Source organism: Rhinichthys klamathensis, unplaced genomic scaffold (assembly GCF_029890125.1).
Source record: "Rhinichthys klamathensis goyatoka isolate OS25496 unplaced genomic scaffold, OSU_Roscu_1.1 h1tg000145l_1, whole genome shotgun sequence".
Taxonomy (NCBI): Eukaryota; Metazoa; Chordata; class Actinopteri; order Cypriniformes; family Leuciscidae; genus Rhinichthys; species Rhinichthys klamathensis.
The window spans coordinates 825,053-843,043 of NW_026606680.1; the positions used below are offsets into that span (position 1 = coordinate 825,053).

Below are 17,991 nucleotides of genomic sequence, written 5' to 3' on the forward strand. Positions count from 1 at the left end.
GGATAAAGACATCTGCTAAATAAAAATGTAAGCTTCATTTCTGATCTGTGTGCATTCTCTGTAATAGCTTACACAAAAAAAGTGTTCATTAGTGAAACACCCACAGCATTGCCTGAATTCACCACCAGAGGTCCTAATCACCTGAATATTGATTCTCATGCTAGTTACTACAAAATAGACTGCTCAGATTTACGTTTTGTGAATTTGCATACTGTGTTTACATCCTGTAGATCTTTATTCCTCTGCCCCGTCCTTACACTCATGCCTTTAGAACAGTGAATCTGACTATACAATACAACAATATTCAAAGGCCACCTCTCACTCACAATTTCTACCCAATAAAATGTTTGAGAGCTTGGCATAGCTAGTATGTTAACATATATGTTCATTATAAAAAATAATCAATTAATAAGAAATATCTTGGTTTTTAGTCATCTTGAGCCTCCCTTATGAGTTTGTTGAGGCACATAGTGGGTCACACTCACAGCCCCCAGTTTGAGAACCAGTGCTTTAGATGACATATAGCCGACACTTCATATATCCTTCACATATCACTATCTTATCCATGCCTCTCATGAGTGTGTATATAAATAGACATTCAAGGGTTCAGAAGAGATTGGGTGGGGGGGAACTAGGACAGCTAAAGTGATCCACAAAACTATATTCTCCCAGCATGGAAAAATTTTGACAATTGGGAGCATGTATAACAGTGGATAGCATGAGTAATGGGGTTTAAACAGGAGCATTTGTGCCGACCTGCCATTCTGAGACATCTCAAATCCTGCTTAAAATCCTCTACAGCACAGCTCATAAAAGAGGGATCTATTCAGGCTAAAAACAAATGTTTCAACAAGGTCTGTTTGCTTACCCCTTTGTGAAAAAGTACACTTTAGCATAGCCTACTTTTAAAAAGAGTACTATGTAAGGGATAATGTACATCTAACCGGTTGTTATCTCAGAGGGGTCTTGCATCAGCCTGCCCTGAAGGGGTTTATTCTGAGATAACAGCCAGCTGACAATATTTTTATTAGGTCTTTAAACGCAAAGCTTCCATGGAGAGAGCAGTTGCTAGCACGGCAAGTTCAAACAAGATGGACATTTAAGGGATACAGCTACAGTCATACCACTTATTACACAGCATTTCGCCACATAAATAACCCAGACAGCACCATAGTGTTGGCCCAGATCCGGGCCACATCCGGTACATGTGGATTCAACGCTTGTGAGCCGGATCTGGGCAGACACTATGTTGCTGTCTGGGAATTATAGTGATAAGAGACATTCATTTGAGATGAAACTGTTTTAAAATCCTCCTGTATCTAATCCAACAGTGTACAAAACAATCGTCGCAAAATGGCAGCAGCTGCATGAAACAAGAGAGAGCAATCCACGATACTGGATGGCATAATTAAACAACCACAAAAAATATTGATTTGACTGAGTTAATATTTTATTAGCTCACCAAACGCATAACTTCCATGAAGAAAAAGCGCTAGCAAACGTAGCCTGCTGACTTCAGTAACTCGGATGAGCCGGTGTTATCTGTTTTCAGCAGTTGTTATGTACCGCTGGATGGTTCGATTGACCAATCAGAAACAAGTATTCCACAGAGCCGTGTAATAATACGGAAATAATAGAATATCCTTAAGTGTGAACTGAATATAAATGCTCTATGACAATTGTTAAAAAATGTTCAATCAAAACATCGCATCTTTTTTTTTTTTTTTTTTTGACTAATCGTTGCGCAGGACAAGACTGCTTTCGGACACTTAATTGCATGCTATTTGCAATTAAATGAAAATGTAGTTTAGATTCTTATTAAATGCAACTTTAGAGTGCTTGTTTGACACACTTGAGTACAATATCCTTATATAATGCTGTTTCGTAATTACTTAGGCCTAATTTACTGACAAGCATTTATGGTAAACTAAAATCATTTTATTGAAACCTTTATGTCATGTATTTAAAGATATGTAATGATGAAGTTGTAATTTTTCTTTTTCACAAGGGTCAGCACATCATTCAGAGCATTCGTCCAAATCGGAACATAAACTAATATCAACAGATAGGCTGTCTGTATTCTGGCTGTCCAAACCACACTCTCAACGATCGGCCTTTGGGATGGAGGAATGTTTGATGGATTTGGAAAGCAGTGCTCAATAAGGCAGCCTACATTTCCATTTATTCATTTGGCAGAAGCTTTTAGGCTATCCAAAGTGATGTACAAATGAGAAATATAAGTGGTTCATCTGCTCCAACTAAGCAACTAAGTGTTAATATACAAACTTCTACATTTGTTCAGAGAATACAGTCTAGAATAGATAGAAAAGACAGGAATAATGAAAGATACTAAATAAACAAACAAATAAATACATACATTTGTTTCCTGCAGTTAAACTTTTCTTAATTTGTCTTTTCTTATTATTTTTAGTTGGTTTAATTATGAAATCAAGATTCTAGTATTCTATATTCTAAACACAAAATTTTAGGCTATACCAGAACAATATGGATAAAACGGCAACTCTGAAAATTAGATGGTTTCTTCTACATGAGATATTATTTGTTATCCTTTTGGATATAATCCATTGACATCTTTTTTATAGATACCATAGTGGAAAAGACATCCTAAAAAAATAAAAAAAAAATTGCATTGCTCCTTCTCTCTATGTGTAAATATAAAGAAAATACACTGTGCAAATAAAAATGTACGGCAACATTTTATTTTAAGTAGTTTAGACGTAGTTACTACTTACTTACTTACTACATGTACTTACGTAATAACAGTGGATTAACTAACACAACTAAACCCTAACCAACTCTATAGTAAGAATATGTAATTAATATTACTCAATAGCCTTATTTAATTAAGTACAATGTAACTGACTCAACTTAAAATAAAGTGTGACCAAGTTTTTTTCTCTCTTTAACTTTCAACGAATTTTATTTATATAGCACATTTAAAAATAATTTTAAAAATTGAAAGTTCTTCACAATTGTTTCAGCAGAAGAGTGTTAAAGATACGTTTTCAACCGAGACCTAAAACCCTTTATAGATGAGCCTGCTGAATATAGAGTGGAAGACTGTTCCACAATTTAGGAGCAACTACTGTAAAAGCTCAGTCACCCTTTGACTTCTTGGAACGAGGGACTGCCAATAACATTAACTCTAAATCACACACACATACAGTATAGGCTACAAACAACGACTCAGAAAATGATGTAAATGCATAATGCGTACACATAATCAAATCTGCTTCTGTGGCCTCTATAAATACACCATGACGTCAAGAACACCAAATGAAGTGCCAAGTTATGTTATGAATGTTATTTATATTACGGCATGAAATCGAGATTAAGAAACCAAGAAACCAATAAAATCATGACTGAGCCTTGAAAGATTTTGATTTGTGCAGATTGTTGTAAGATTCTTGAAGATACAGTAACATTAGTCCCAAACAAGACAGAAGATATAACCTTACATTCTGACATTCAGAGTGACCCAGTAAGCAACTGCCTAGACAAACATGAGCCAACAGTCACATGACCTGACGTAAATCAAACAAAGTATAGGCATGGATCCAAACCACAGAAAGGCCTAAAAAGATTTACAGCAAGTTTTGAATCAAGAAGCAGTCTATCTAGGAACCAAAGTTAAGTCTTAGATGCCCTGACTGTCCACCATTAAAACTCAACTTAAATTTTTTTCTTTTACACAGGCACAGCAGAAACTACTCCAAATGGCACTATTCTGTAAAACAATGCTAATATAGTAGGCCCACACCTTCTTAAATATGAGTCAACCGAAGAATATTATAAGTGTCAGCAACAAGCACACTGCATGCAGAATACTCTTATCAATTGCACGTATTAAGGAAGTTTTTTAAGGTTGGGTGGGAAATACTGATTAGCACAGATTACACAAAACAAGTGGGGCAAAAGTAGTTGGTATTTTTGACTTCATGTGAAGGATTAAGGCTGCGGTCACATTTGCGAAATGGCGGGAAAATTTCACGGGCAAAAAGTCAATATGGCATCTTGCGATGATGCATGAACAGCTTATGATCTGCGAGGGGAATTTAAACACGTGGATCCCTATTGAAATGACTGGATTTCACCCGCAAATATTCACCAAGCAACGGTAAACGTGACCGCACCTTAAAGACAAGTAAGGGAATAACGATGAGCTGGCTGCTAGAATGAGTTAAAGTTATGGGACTGGGAAGGATTTACAGTTGATCTTGCCATGCTCTCTTACCCCTTGGTGCTTTTGCTGCTATGGGAAGAATAACTACTAGCGTTCTGCTGGTATTGGCTGATAGCAGACTCCGTCTCCCGGCTACGGTAGCCACGGTCGTAATGGCGGTGGTGTTTCTGGTAGAATGGTATTGATCCCGACATTGTGTCCTCTTTAGCTCAGATACTGTCTTCAGATATGAATCTCTTTTAGTCAGAAGATTTAAAACTTTCTAACAACACATCCTGAATATTGCACCCAGTGATTTATCAGTAATAATTTCACAGGAAATATTTATCAGCCCTTTAAGTTCACAATCAATCTGCACAGAATTTAGTTTAATGTCAATTTGTAGATTACTTTTGTTGTTGTTGCTTTGGAGCACTTCTTGATTTAACAATTTGCACTGTTAGCTCACGTACGTCTGCAAGTTAAAGATCTCTTTATCTAGAAAGCAACTGCTGTTTACTAACATCTGATAGACATTTTCTAAACGTCTATTTGACATCTTGCATAGTAGCCTAATACAACTTAGCTCTTTCATACTTGTTTTATCGTTTAAATATCGTTAAAAAGACGGTCTATTGGCTACCTCATTCTAAATAGATTTATGTTGTGGTAGATGTTTTTTTTTTTCTTTAGATATTTCTTAATATTTCAAACAAATCAAGAAACCATCAGGTTCCCCACTGCCACCATATGACAACATGCCCCACTAAAGGTCAGCCTGTGTTAAATAAATCTGTTCGATTATTATTATTATTATTTTTGACAGCTAACCTCTTCCTTAAACTAGCACGGATTTGGTAGGCTATCAATTGTAAAGTTCACAAGAACAAAAACTCCTGACAAATCTATTTCACCTGACAAACCTCATGCGTTCATGCAGCGGATCATCTCACCTTGCCAAAGGTCTGCAAACAGCTCAGAGCCGGATCGGAGAGCAGCGCGTCAGGAATAGGCTACTCAACCAAGATCCAAATCCAAGCAAAGACGCAAACTGGCACGGCGCTGTGAACGGGAGCTGCTGTCCATACAACAAAAATAATATTGGCAATGGCAGGAATGTCCAGGCGACTCTCACGACCTTTTATGGCGACAGGGGGCTGCTTAAATATAGCCAGCCGATAGTGCACAGGAGTATCGGTACATTTTACGTTTATGCTTCGTAACGTTGACGACTTTTGACGAGTTATTGTTTGTTTATATAGGCCTACTGGCTATAACACTTAAAAAATATTGTGTTTTTACATTCAATTTACATTTACATTTAAATAACCAAGACTTTTGCACAACATTGTGTTCAAACAAAACATGTCACAAAAAATAAGTTTGTAAATTACATAAAACAATAGATGTTAAATATTAAGTCTTCACACCATGATAGCTACAGCTGTGGTTCACATGTCTACATGTCAACTAAAGCTTTGTGAAGCTTAAACAGAAATGCCTATTCACCTTGTGTGGAAAAAGTTAGTAGGCTACACACAAACATTTATCACAGAAAGTGCCTACAATGTGAATCAAGTGAACCAATTAGTTGATCAGCCATAGGCTTCTAATAAAGGCTACACCTACAGAAAACCTCAATAAAGTCTGGTTTGTTCAAAATCAGAGAACTGGTACAGTCAGAGAATTGTACTGTCATACAAAATAAAAAAATAGCTATGATCTCTAACAAGGATGTTGGAATGGAATTTAAAGCCGTTTTAACTCTATAACTATAATTTATTTTTCTTCTTTTTGAATGAAAGTCTATGGCAGCCCATAGAACCATTTTGTAAGAAGTTATGAAAATTGGTACAGAGGTGGGGGATGGTTGGGGCTTTAATCTGAAAAACGTTGGTGTAGGTCTTTCAAACCCTATAGCGCCACCAATGGGTCAAAATGCACTGATGGTGAAGCCATAATAACTTTAAACCCATAAGGCCTAGAAACAAAATTCCTTTCTTCTTATTCCTGGCTCATGTCAAGTCGAATGCACACTATGCATTTTCAATTTTCCTTTTCAGTTTCCAACCAGCCAATGCAATAGTCTCTATTTGGAGACCACAGAACCTCTGCTGCGACCACCAAAGTACGCACAAATGTATCTGACTTGTGCCATTGATTGAATGGTCAATATAAGTCTTCAAAGCCCTGACCGGAAAGAGATTATGCAACTGTAACTGTAACTGTTCCTCTGACTCAAACAGGGGAGATGGTCTGTAAAGTAATAACTTGAGACCTAAAGGATCTAGAGACAATCTTGGTCAAATATTCCTGGATCAAAGTCCATTCAGGTCACCAACTCTCTTAAGTGAAGCCAAAAGCTGGGCCATTTTTGGGCTGTCACTTTACTGCCATCAGCCAATGAGTTAGCGTGATTTAATATGGATTCAAACCTGGTGATCACTGATGTGTTCCCATTACAATAGCAATCTTGTTTTACCCTTTGAATTGTTATTTTTCTTACCCCATTGGCAGATATTCTTTATTAATTTTGAAACATTTTTCAGAAAACAAGACTTAATTTTGGGTCTCATATATTTAAGAATGTTTAGACATTTGTACAGGAGAACATAAGTAAGAAAATCATTGTTTACAGTGTAAAAATGTTTCGACCTTTGTTCATCTTTTAAACACAAACGAAGAGAGTCTATTTTTAATGAAACCTGAGAGAATTATGTCCCTCCAATGAAAGTCTACGCAACTAAAATTTTGATGCTTCAAAAAGTTAACAAAAACTAAAAAAAAAATACTTGTAATTTTTGTAAAACTTGTAAAAAATAATCCATATAAATGAAGCAGTTAAAATCTTTGGGTTCAGTTCAGACTGTCAGTCTAAATCCGATTTTTGTGCATGTTGAAACCGTGCTTGCTTGACGTGTGAGAACTATGAGGTTTGTTTTTGCAAGTCAAGCTACTACGATTGAGCTCAGAGACCAGCAGGCAAATGTGGAGGGGAAAGGAACTGAACTCAGTTTTATACCAAGCAATTGAACCAAGAGTGACAGCATCCTAGATACCTCTTGGGCCTGCTGTATGCATTCACATTACACAAGCAAACTAGATTTTTCCGGTATGGAATTTTAGAAATGGTTAGATTACCTTCGTAAGCCTCTGACCTTATGGTTCTCTTCCTTTCAAAGGCCTTCATGTCAGCTGTGGTTCGCACTAACAATATCCTCCGTCACATGCAACACATGCCAAAAACAATGTGTGTTTGTTTGTGTGTGTGTGTGTGTGTGTGTGTGTGTGTGTGTGTGTGTGTGTGTGTGTGTGTGTGTGTGTGTGTGTGTGTGTGTGTGTGTGTGTGTGTGTGTGTGTGTGTGTGTGTGTGTGTGTGTGTGTGTGTGTGTGAAAGAGAGAGAGAGAGAGAGAGAGAGAGAGATAGAGAGATACAAATAAATAGAAAGAGGGGGAGTGGCCCAGAGGCAACCAGACAGTGTCTCATGCAGGTCTATGCATAAATGGTGCTAGACTACAGAAAAAAAACCAGAAATAACACACACATAGAGTTCATAGAATTTTATTGTTTTATATACAGCTATTGTAATACATAACCAACCCTGCACGACAAATCCTCTTATTCACCACTTTTGAATAAGAAACAATATCAAGTCTATAAAACTCGTCAAAACTCCAGACAGCAAGCGTATCGGTTAGTAGACTCGTTTAAACAGCATACACCCGTCCCGGACATTTTGACTACACATCAGAAGCAGAAGACCACCAAGGCGTATAGCTGAGGACCACTACAGCGGAGCTGACGGAGCTGAAGACCATCTCAGCGGAACTGAAGATCCCTACGGCGGAGCAGATGGGGCTGATGACCATCTTCTTTCTCAATACTCCACTTTCATGGCATGTTTGTGGCAGCCAAGTTTCAGTTATAGAAGCACGCAACATCCGGTAGGGGACATTGCTCGCTCTCATTGGCTATCGCCAGAGCCGGACAGTAACGGAGTACATTTACTTGAGTACAGTACTTGAGTACAATTTTGAGGGATCTGTACTTTACTTGAGTATCATTTTTGGGGATTACTCATGACTTTACTCAAGTACATTTGAGAGGCAAATATTGTACTCTTTACTCCACTACATTTCTATCCATAACCGTGAGTACCCGTTACTTCTAAAAAAAAATTTTAAAAAAAGGAAAAAAGAAAAATCTCGGAAACCCTCAATTTGCTGTTTTCCTCTCAAACGTGATTGGATTGTGCAGGCGCCACTGATTGGGACAGCCTATCAGCAAATCACCTTCAGCTCTGAACTGACGGCAAAGTAAACTCCATGGTCAGATTTAGATAAGAGACGAAACCATGGACGAAACAGGTTCAAATGAGTGCGCAAAAAATCCATTAAAACTCTAGCAGAGGTTTGTCAGAGCGTTGCCATTGTGCATTGCCTTGTGGGCAAGTGAGAAATTTTAAATAAAGCAACATGGTAAAAAGATGAAAATGACTTGAATTAACTTTCAATTCCTTTTAGATTATCAAAGGTATTAACATTAACATTTTTCATAACTCCATGTAGGACATTTCTGTACAAATATGTAAGCACGGTTCGCGTACCTACCCCGAAGTGATAAAATAAAATTCTGTATCAAATTTATAGTCAAAGACAAGTAGTTTGTTTAGGCATGGTTTGTAGGGAATTACAAACCTGCACATATACTGTATATTCGAACACACATAACTATAGAATCAATTCTTAATGCGCATGTGAACATAGATAAACAGCGTTTATCACAGGTTCGCGTTTAAAGTCTGTTTAGAGAGAACGGTGTCGTCTTAGCGGCCCCTAATTTAATAACAAATGATCATTTCGCCGGAAGTGAATCAATCAAAACTAACTTTAGCTGGAAAATAACATTATTCAAGAATCGCTATAAAGCCAAAACAATCTCTGTTACCTTAAATGATATGTTTATCTCTGTAAAGCCGCTTTGAAACAATCTACATTGTTAAAAGCGCTATATAAATGAAGATGACTTGACTTGACACTGTGGCAGTAGTAATGCAATATTTAGAAAATTGACTCTTGTACTCTTGATACTCAAGTACTTTTAAAAACAAGTACTTACTTTTACTTAAGTAGACATCTGACTGTAGTACTTTTACTTGTACTTGAGTAAAATTTAGCAAGGGGTATCTGTACTTTTACTCAAGTAACGAAGCTGTGTACTCTGTCCGCCTCTGGCTATCGCGGGTATCACGTCAGAGTCAGCCCGATCAAGAGACGTTAATATAAAACGTGTTTGATATTTACGATTTATAGGCTCGGGAGCAGTAAAATAATCGTAATGACACCACACATTCGAGGATTTTTTGGACAAAAAGTCGGTTACGACAAGCCTCAAATCGGGCCACACCCACCAGATCGTTGGGCGGTGCAAATCAGGCTCAAAATCGGCCTTAAAATCTTCAAGTGTGTGGCCAGCCTTTAAGTAAGCCCTGTGTGTTCAGTCATTCTTTGTGAAGTCTTGCTGCATGTGTCACACTGCATTTCTGAGCACTCTTTCTCGTGTCATGGTTTTCCGGATTTCCCCGTTTGCCTTTGTTTTCTGACCTTTTGTTATCTGGATTGTTTGGCTTATGGTTTTGATCATTTGCCTGTTTTGTGGACAGATCGTGCTTTTGATCTAGTCAGTTTGTGGTTTATAGTGTACTACAAACACAGCTTATCTGAATTTTTTTTCTTTTTTTTTTTTTCTCTTGGTTATACAAATGTTAAGGGAACATTCAATTTTATAAGTTTGTAAACCTTTAGGAACGAATGTCCGTTTCTGGGGGAAAAAAACATTCCATCATGAATTAATGTATTTAAGCTAACATTTTGAGAACATGTTCAAAGACCAGATAACTTTGAACAAACGTTCTATTAATGTTACTGGAAGAATGTTCATTCAAAACTTTGAGAGAACCTTACAGAATGTTCTGAGAAAGTTTCCTGTTAGCTGGGAATGCATGAAGTTCCGGTTATATTGATGCCAATCAAACCAAAAGAGAATACTCGTCCTGGAAAAAGTGTGTGCATGTTCAGGCCAGCTGCCTGTTTATGAGACTCTGTTGTTGTCATGAATATGCTTGTGTATTTTCGTCCCTCATCAAAGAAGCTTTGTGATAGTGTTTGGAAGAACACACGTTTGGCTGACCCTGGGATTGTAGCATGGGTTTAAACACAGCTGCTGCGCTACGTCTTCTTCTGAAAATATGCAGTGAAACTACAAGCCTTCAACATGATGTCATACAATAAATCGCACTAGTATTTCATTGTTTTTTATAATGTTCAACCCTGTGTTGAAGTATAGCCTATTCAAAAATGTATTTATAGGGATATTTTTTCATAGGTCATAATTTTGAATGCCTCCTTGCATGTAATAACTAATGTGTGACTACTGGAAAAATAAAGTTTGGCAGAAAAATATATCATAATGGCTTCTCAAAAGTGTGGCATGCGCGAGTAGGCCAGCTAAGCCTACATATACGCCAAGTACGCTCTCTTGTGGTCATACAGTAGAATTGAAATTTATTTTCAAGTAGGCCTATGAAGACTTTTTTTTACAGTCTATGATAAAGACCCATTAATATGGAACAAAAATATTACAAATGTGTTACATTACATACATTTTTTGTCTATTCTCTGTAGTACTGTACTGTTAAATGTATTATTTGTTTTATGTAGGCCTATACATTTTTATATGTATATTTTACAAATGTTATTGTTTTAATATTTATTTTGTTTATTTATCCATTTAAATCAAATGTAGGCTATTTGTTTATTTAGTTCATTAGTTTAATCTTTTTTTATGATTTTTGTTTATGTTTACACTGCTTTTCTCTAAACCTTTACACATACCTTTCCACTTGTTGTGTGGCCCCAGTTTGAAAACCCCTGATTTTGGGGTATTTTTTTAGGGTATATTTCTATTGTTATTTAAAAAAAAATTTGAATCACTTTTAGGTTGTTCATGTCTGTGTGATAACAAGCAAATGTTTCTGTCTCCAAAATCACACCAAAAAAACGAATTAGTAAAACAATGGAGTAAATATTACGTCTGCTCACGCTGAACAGGGGAAAAAAATGATTTCAGACCGTATATGGTCATGTTTAAGAACGATTACGTGTCTGTGGGCGTGTCTGGAGAAACTAACACCGAAGAAGCACGGGAAGAGCATGTTATTTATCATACTTGATTAAATAATTTAGTCGCATAATAAAAGTCTAGCAATTGAAAAGATTTTTTTTAAATAAATTAAATTCATTACGGTTTAGTGCGTGTTACTGCAGTTTTCGTTAGTCTTTATCTTTCACCCGGGACACCCTTACAGTTGTGTGTTGGTCTGGTCGAGGCTTGCGGAAGCGACAGTGAAATCCGGAAGTTTGGGCGGTGGTTGAAACTAAGCAGCTGTCGATTTCGGGTGTTCGGTGAGAAGCTTATTTTTCTTTCTTGTAAATTATTTGATCTGTTGTTACCGTTCGCAAAGATTGTTTATAACATTTCATTTTAAAATTCGATGTATTTTCATAACGGTCAATAATACAACCTTTACGAGCAGGGAGATTAAACGAGCCACCGTGTGCTCTAATTGCTGACTGTTCAGATTAAAAATCTTTAAATATATTGCCTAATATGTTATCTACTAGAAGTAGAAGCTGGTTTAACATTGGGAAATATGTAATCTATTAGCTACTAAAGTTCATTTGCTTGCTTCCTGTCTCATGTTATGGTTACTTTGACCTTGTCATCGAAATTTAGGCTAAAATTGTTTTGAGCATCACCGTAAATAGTGGATCTGTATTCGGTAACTAATGTGCTATAAATAAATCAAATGGGTCACAAATGTAGGCTGTGATGATGATGATACAGAAGACTCCCGGCCTCCTCCCGCACTCTTTATTTCGACGGTGTTTTCGTTGTCCTTTGAAATTAAGTTGTTTAAGCAGAAATTGTAACTTTCCTGTTTTGTTTTTACATATTTATCAAAGTTTAGCTTTTAGCTCCCAGTATAAAGAAAGTCGAAAATACATTTTGTAATGCAGTGGACTTGCCTCAGCACGCCAAAAAATATGTAGGCATTTTTAGAAGATACCATCTTAGTGTTTTCATGTTTCCAATAGGCTTATGTAAGGTATATAGCATTTAGAAGGAAGAGTTACTATTATATCATTAGTAAAAGACATGTTTGCTTTAACTTTTTTGAATGCACAATTCCTTTTGCAAAATAATCTAGTGGTGTTTGGGGATCTGTGTGATATGTCTTGTCTTTTTTAAGCTTGTAGGAAAAACCAAATACAGCCAAAATGTCGAGCAAACGTGCCAAGGCAAAGATCACCAAGAAGCGCCCTCAGCGTGCGACTTCCAATGTCTTCGCTATGTTCGATCAGTCACAGATTCAGGAATTTAAGGAAGCATTCAACATGATCGACCAGAACCGGGATGGTTTTGTTGATAAGGAGGATCTTCATGACATGCTTGCTTCTCTTGGTAAGATTTTATAGCATTGATGGCCACTATCTATGCTCTTTAAAGTCCCCTGATGGGTTACAATTCTTGCTGTTGTTTCATTAACCATTTCAATGTTTTCAGTTAAATCATATATTCTCCAGAATGCAGATGTGAGAGGAACTGATGACATTTTGAAGATTAAATATGTCGGAGATATACGTGCATAGCACAGTTATCTTATTAATGACTGTTGAAGGATTGATCCAGATTACAAAACATCTCAAAGGAATAGTTCACCCAAAAATGAAAATGATCTCATAATTTAGTCACCCTCAAGCCATCCTAGATGTATATGACTCCAATCTATTCTGAAGAGAAGCAATGGGTTTTTGAAAGAAAAATATCCATATTTAAAACGTATAAACTATAATCACTTGCTTCCAGCAACGGCCGTACGCGTGATCACGAGAGAATAGAGTTCCGGTGGAAGAGTGACCTCTGACCCCACAATAATTTCATTTGTGGATGCCAATCCCAGATACCAAGTCAACCACAGTGGAAAATATCCTATTAATAATTTATATGTTCATGTTTATATAAATACATTTAAGCAACAACATCTACCCTTCAGCAAGTAAAAATTTTTTTTTATCTAGTAATAACTGTCAATAATAAAATAAAGAAACATTATAGGCAACTGAACAAATAAAAAGACAAAAAAAAAAAATTTATTTCTTTTTTTGTGTGAATAAACGAAACCGTCGTATTATACCATCTCATCATTGGAGCACTATTAAACTCACTGTAATGGCATCTAAATGCAGTGACATGGAAACCACACTTAGATATAAAATAAAAGTGCTTATAACATTACAAACTGTTCATAGGGCTTGGCAATATGATCGAAATCTTCTATAATTATGTGTGTGTGTGTGTGTGTGTGTGTGTGTGTGTATAAGCGTGAATTTACAAAAATATTGTATCTAAAAAGCCAAACAAGTAATTATGTAGACTGAGTAGTTTCACAGCCTAATAGCATGAATCTGTTTTTTCACTGTCTTTCAGGGAAGAACCCAACAGATGATTATTTGGAGGCGATGATGACAGAAGCTCCTGGGCCTATAAACTTCACTATGTTCCTCACTATGTTTGGAGAGAAGCTCAATGGCACAGATCCAGAGGAAGTCATTCGCAATGCATTTGCCTGCTTTGACGAGGAAGGAACAGGTAAAAAGATTGTCTCATCAAATCTATCTATGCAACACAACTTCTGCTACAACTGTGCTCTGCATCACTGAGTCCCTTGCTAGGATGAATTGCTAAATATTGCAGCTGGCTCCTGCACTCAAAGAAAAAATTAAAGATGTATGCATTTTAAACTTAATGTGATGGTTTATTATTAACTATTTTTTACATCTATTTGATTTTGTTTGGATCATAAAATCATTTTCAAAATGCATTTAAATTTCATGAATCCGCATAAATTGCTAATTGTAAATAAAAAATCACATTTATTGAGTTTAAAAGTATGAACATGGTTAAAGTGGAACAAGCAATATTCAGTTAGTTAAAATGTATGAGATTGAAACAAATTGGAATTATTGATGATAAATGTATAAACTAGGTGATTGTGCATTGAAAAGCATTGTTTATAAGTACTATTTGTAGAAATCTTATCCGTGTAATGTATGAATGACTGGCAAATATGCATCGCATTTAAGCCTGGTTTCACAGACGGCTTAGATTAAGCCAGGATTAGGTTTTAGTTCAATTAGGACATTTAAGTAGCTTTTATACACGTGCTGTTTTTATAAAACATTACTGTTGTGCATCCTGAGACAAAACAATGACACTGATGTGACAGTGCAAGTTGCTTTTAATTTAAACAGCTCAAATATGCATTTTAGTCTGAGACTAATGCCGAGTTCAGACTGCACGATTTTCAAAATAATCGGGTCACTGCTGTTATCACACTGCATGACTATCTGGGGTAACATTCAGTTGCTGCTGTGTTCACACTGCACGATGGATCGGCGACAGGAGGTTTCACACTGCATGACTTTACAAAAGAAAGAATTGCCGACAACTTCTGCCTGGTCCGCAAACTACGTTTCACAACCAAACAAACGCGAGAAGTGATAGGAAATAACGGAAGATCACGCGTGCGTGAGACCGGAGTTCTCGCCCGACACTGAATTTGTTATTAAAAATGATAGCCTACAAATTGTCTGTGCACTGATTTGTAGCGAAAATGAAAAGAAAAAAATAAACAGTTTATGCAGGAAATGGTTGGGAAGACGAGCGGGAGCAAGGACTGTGTTTTGCAAAGAGAGTTGGGGGTAAATAAATAATTTTGCAAATGTCCTGCTGTTGCTGCTGGTCATGCAAATGTTTGTGCTTTGTTTCTGTTTGATATAATTGTAAATATAGGCCTATCTATTAAAATACTGATATTCTGGTCTATAACTCCTCCTCCTCCTCTTTCCTGTATCTTGCTCTCTCATTGGCTGTCGGTCATCGCCGATGTAGTGTTCAGTCAGAACACATTCACACAGCAGGATTGTGAATCGCCGACTGGTCCAGATATTTAGCATGCCAAATATCTCACAGGCGTCGGCGACTCGTCGGCGATTCTCTCAGATCGCGTCTTTGCTCATTCACACTGCGTGATTGTCACTCGCGTGAACGAGCACCGATTTGCCTGTGATTTCGGGCATTTGTCGGCGATTTCTCAAAACCTGTCGGCGAGCGAAAATCGGGGCTAAAATCGTGCAGTCTGAACTCGGCATTAGTTTAAGCCTTGTCTGTGAAAGCGGGGGTAAGATTATTAAGGCCCCGATATACTTCAAGCGAAATCACAGAAGGAACTGATGTGATGTCATTTCAAACAAAATCAGGCAGAAACAAAGTTCATTTTGGGAGTTCGAAACAGCTTGCCAAAGTGAACTTTCCGGAAAAGTTTGCTCCGGCTGCTAAACACCTTCGTGCTACTATTGGTCCATGGCGATTACATATTAGGAAGGCTCCGCCTTCTTTCACGTGAAAATCTTTTCTGGTTCATGTGGCCGGTGCAGTCGGTCGAGGTCACACGTCTGTGAGTGAAGACATGAACACACTGGAGAGCTGCTTTATAGTAGAAAAATGCAGTTGTACGTTCTGATGAAACGAGACACTGACATTGTTTTTCATGTTTAATATGGTAAAGCTGCTTGATTTGAAGCTATCTAGTGTATAAACGTGATGTGATTTCACTGGAGTCCCGCATAGCTCCAGCAAACATGAACTCGTTTCGATGATCATATGCTTTTCTAATGCTTTATTAAAATGCTTGCCCTGTTGTGTGTGTATTTTATTACATATTCATCTAACAGTCGCTCTCAGCAGTGCGGGCGGCGTCAGATGTTTGATAAGATAACAGCATATCGCTGCTCATGTATTTCGAACTTTGTTTTACCCCTAAACGTTGAATGAAAAATAACTTTGTCGTGAGTATTTCGAGGCCTTTAGTTTGTTTGTGTTAACTGTACTCCAAATTGATGGAAATTTTATATGCAATTCAGATACTACTCAAAATCTTTTCGAGTGTGAAGAATTTTACTCAGTTTATCTCCAAAACTGCATAACTAAAATATTAAAACACTGAGGAAAGGAAATCACACTTGGAGACTTTCCAAATCACCAGATTGTCTCTGGACCAAGAGGATCATTTGATTGTTTCTTTTTTTTTCTCACCGTAGGCTTCATTCCGGAGGACTATCTGAGAGAACTTCTGACCACTATGGGCGATCGATTCACAGATGAAGAAGTCGATGAGCTCTTCAGAGAAGCGCCAATCGATAAAAAGAGCAACTTCAACTACGTGGAGTTCACCCGTATTCTTAAACATGGAGCCAAAGACAAGGACGATTAAAAAAACCAAACGAAAAACACCCTGCATCCGTTTTAAAAATCCCTTTTAGGCTAGAGAAATCCCGTGCTGTCCCCTTGAGAACCCAACTTTAACTCTGGAAATGATGTGTTCACTCTTCACCACTCACTAGACCTCATATTTTGAACGGGTTATGATATGGTATCACAGATAAAGTCGTGTCACTCTAGTACTGAAATCCTCATGGTTTGGGCTATCAAAATCTCTTTTGTTTTGAGGTGTTTAAATGTTGTTTTTCTTACGTTAGCATGCCAGTGTTTTGTTTTTAGGTGTATGCCAACTGGAACAAATTCCACTTTATTTGTCACACCTTACTGTTAATTGGGGAAGTATTTTGTAAGTATAGGGCTCTAATGGATCATGTTTTCATATATTTTGTCCATGTCTAAGTTTTTTTTTTAACAGTGTAACTTTGTAGTTACATTTAGCTAGTCGCACACAGGTAAGTTATCTCAGACCTCTAAGACAGTCTTGTTTTTGTTTAATCAGACAGTAAAAAATGTGAACATGTTGATGTATTTAGATGCATTTGATCTCATTGCCTAACTGAGTTTTTACATCTGATAATAAGTATTTTGAATAAATCTCTCATATTAAAACATTTTGATGTGTTTTTTTTTTTATAACTGTTTTTGGACTTGATGTAATTATGAATCAGTCATAATTGCAGTGCTGATGATCGTTTTATTATTCTGTTCAGACAATTAGCTTAGCTTATTGGCTTGTTGCGAAGAATGAATAAATAATGCTGAACAATGTCACTGTTTAGCCTGTTTTCATGTGCAGTTGCATTTAGCATTTTCACATAATCTGAGAGTGTAAACTTTGATTTGAAGCAAAATGTATTTAAAAAAATCAGACCAAAACAAAGGTAGAAGACTGTATCTAACTTTATGAAGCACAGCAAATGACAAGCAAATCAGTTGGCTTATGCATTGTTATTTTTAACTATGTTTTTCATTATGCATTTGCAAGCATGGTGCAGTGTTTAGATGCATTCATCTGAAATAATTATTCTGGAGTTAAATGAGTTTTATTGCTTCTCCAAGTCTAAGCGACTTTTGGATTTTAAATCTTTGAGTCTAGTGTATTTTATAGTATATATATATATTATCTTGTATTTTTTTATATTTAAAGTATAAAGGTGTGTGTGTACTTAAAATACATGTGTGTGTGTGTGTATATATATATATAAAGTGGGTGTACCTATTACAATTCACAACAATATTATTTTTAATCAGCCCATTATTAAATAGCATACATATGAAAAATATATTTTATTCTGCCAAAAAACTTAGAATAATGAGGCAAGAAAGAGAGCTGGTATCCGGTGATGTTAAGGTTACCATTTATAAAATGGTAACTCGCATGACTGGATCGATCCAATCAATATAA

The 17,991-nt window shown here is 36.7% G+C and overlaps 2 protein-coding genes across 7 annotated transcripts in view; one reads left to right on the top strand and one right to left on the bottom strand.

Moving 5' to 3' along the window:
• Positions 1–5,289, bottom strand: part of myom1b (myomesin 1b) — a 48,273-nt gene extending 42,984 nt beyond the window's left edge. For 2 of the 5 annotated variants that reach the window (XM_056257852.1, XM_056257850.1), the window contains exons 1-2: positions 5,137–5,289; positions 4,256–4,424 (exon numbers count right to left, since the gene is read on the bottom strand). In XM_056257852.1, the coding sequence (XP_056113827.1) occupies positions 4,256–4,398 (143 nt within the window). In that variant the 5' untranslated portion in view covers positions 4,399–4,424; positions 5,137–5,289. The remainder of the gene's footprint in view (positions 1–4,255; positions 4,425–5,136) is intronic. The other 3 variants (XM_056257851.1, XM_056257853.1, XM_056257854.1) reach the window with 3 other exon arrangements.
• A 6,204-nt stretch (positions 5,290–11,493) lies between these two features.
• On the top strand, positions 11,494–17,197 carry myl12.1 (myosin, light chain 12, genome duplicate 1). Of its 2 annotated transcripts, none has more exons than XM_056257863.1 (4): positions 11,494–11,647; positions 12,496–12,707; positions 13,734–13,895; positions 16,406–17,197. In XM_056257863.1, the coding sequence occupies exons 2-4, from the start codon at positions 12,524–12,526 to the stop codon at positions 16,576–16,578; spliced, it is 519 nt and encodes a 172-aa protein (XP_056113838.1). In that variant the 5' UTR covers positions 11,494–11,647; positions 12,496–12,523; the 3' UTR covers positions 16,579–17,197. The 2 variants fall into 2 exon arrangements, with proteins under 2 accessions (XP_056113838.1, XP_056113840.1); XM_056257865.1 differs by having other exon boundaries at positions 11,508–11,647; positions 12,503–12,707.
• The last annotated feature ends 794 nt before the right edge of the window (positions 17,198–17,991 follow it).

Coding starts and splice junctions, on each gene's coding strand:
- myl12.1 (XM_056257863.1), top strand. CDS start 12,524: ATGTCGAGCAAACGTGCCAAGGCAAAGATCACCAAGAAGCGCCCTCAG. Junction 12,708..13,733: donor TGACATGCTTGCTTCTCTTG/GTAAGATTTTAT, acceptor ACTGTCTTTCAG/GGAAGAACCCAACAGATGAT. Junction 13,896..16,405: donor CTTTGACGAGGAAGGAACAG/GTAAAAAGATTG, acceptor TTCTCACCGTAG/GCTTCATTCCGGAGGACTAT.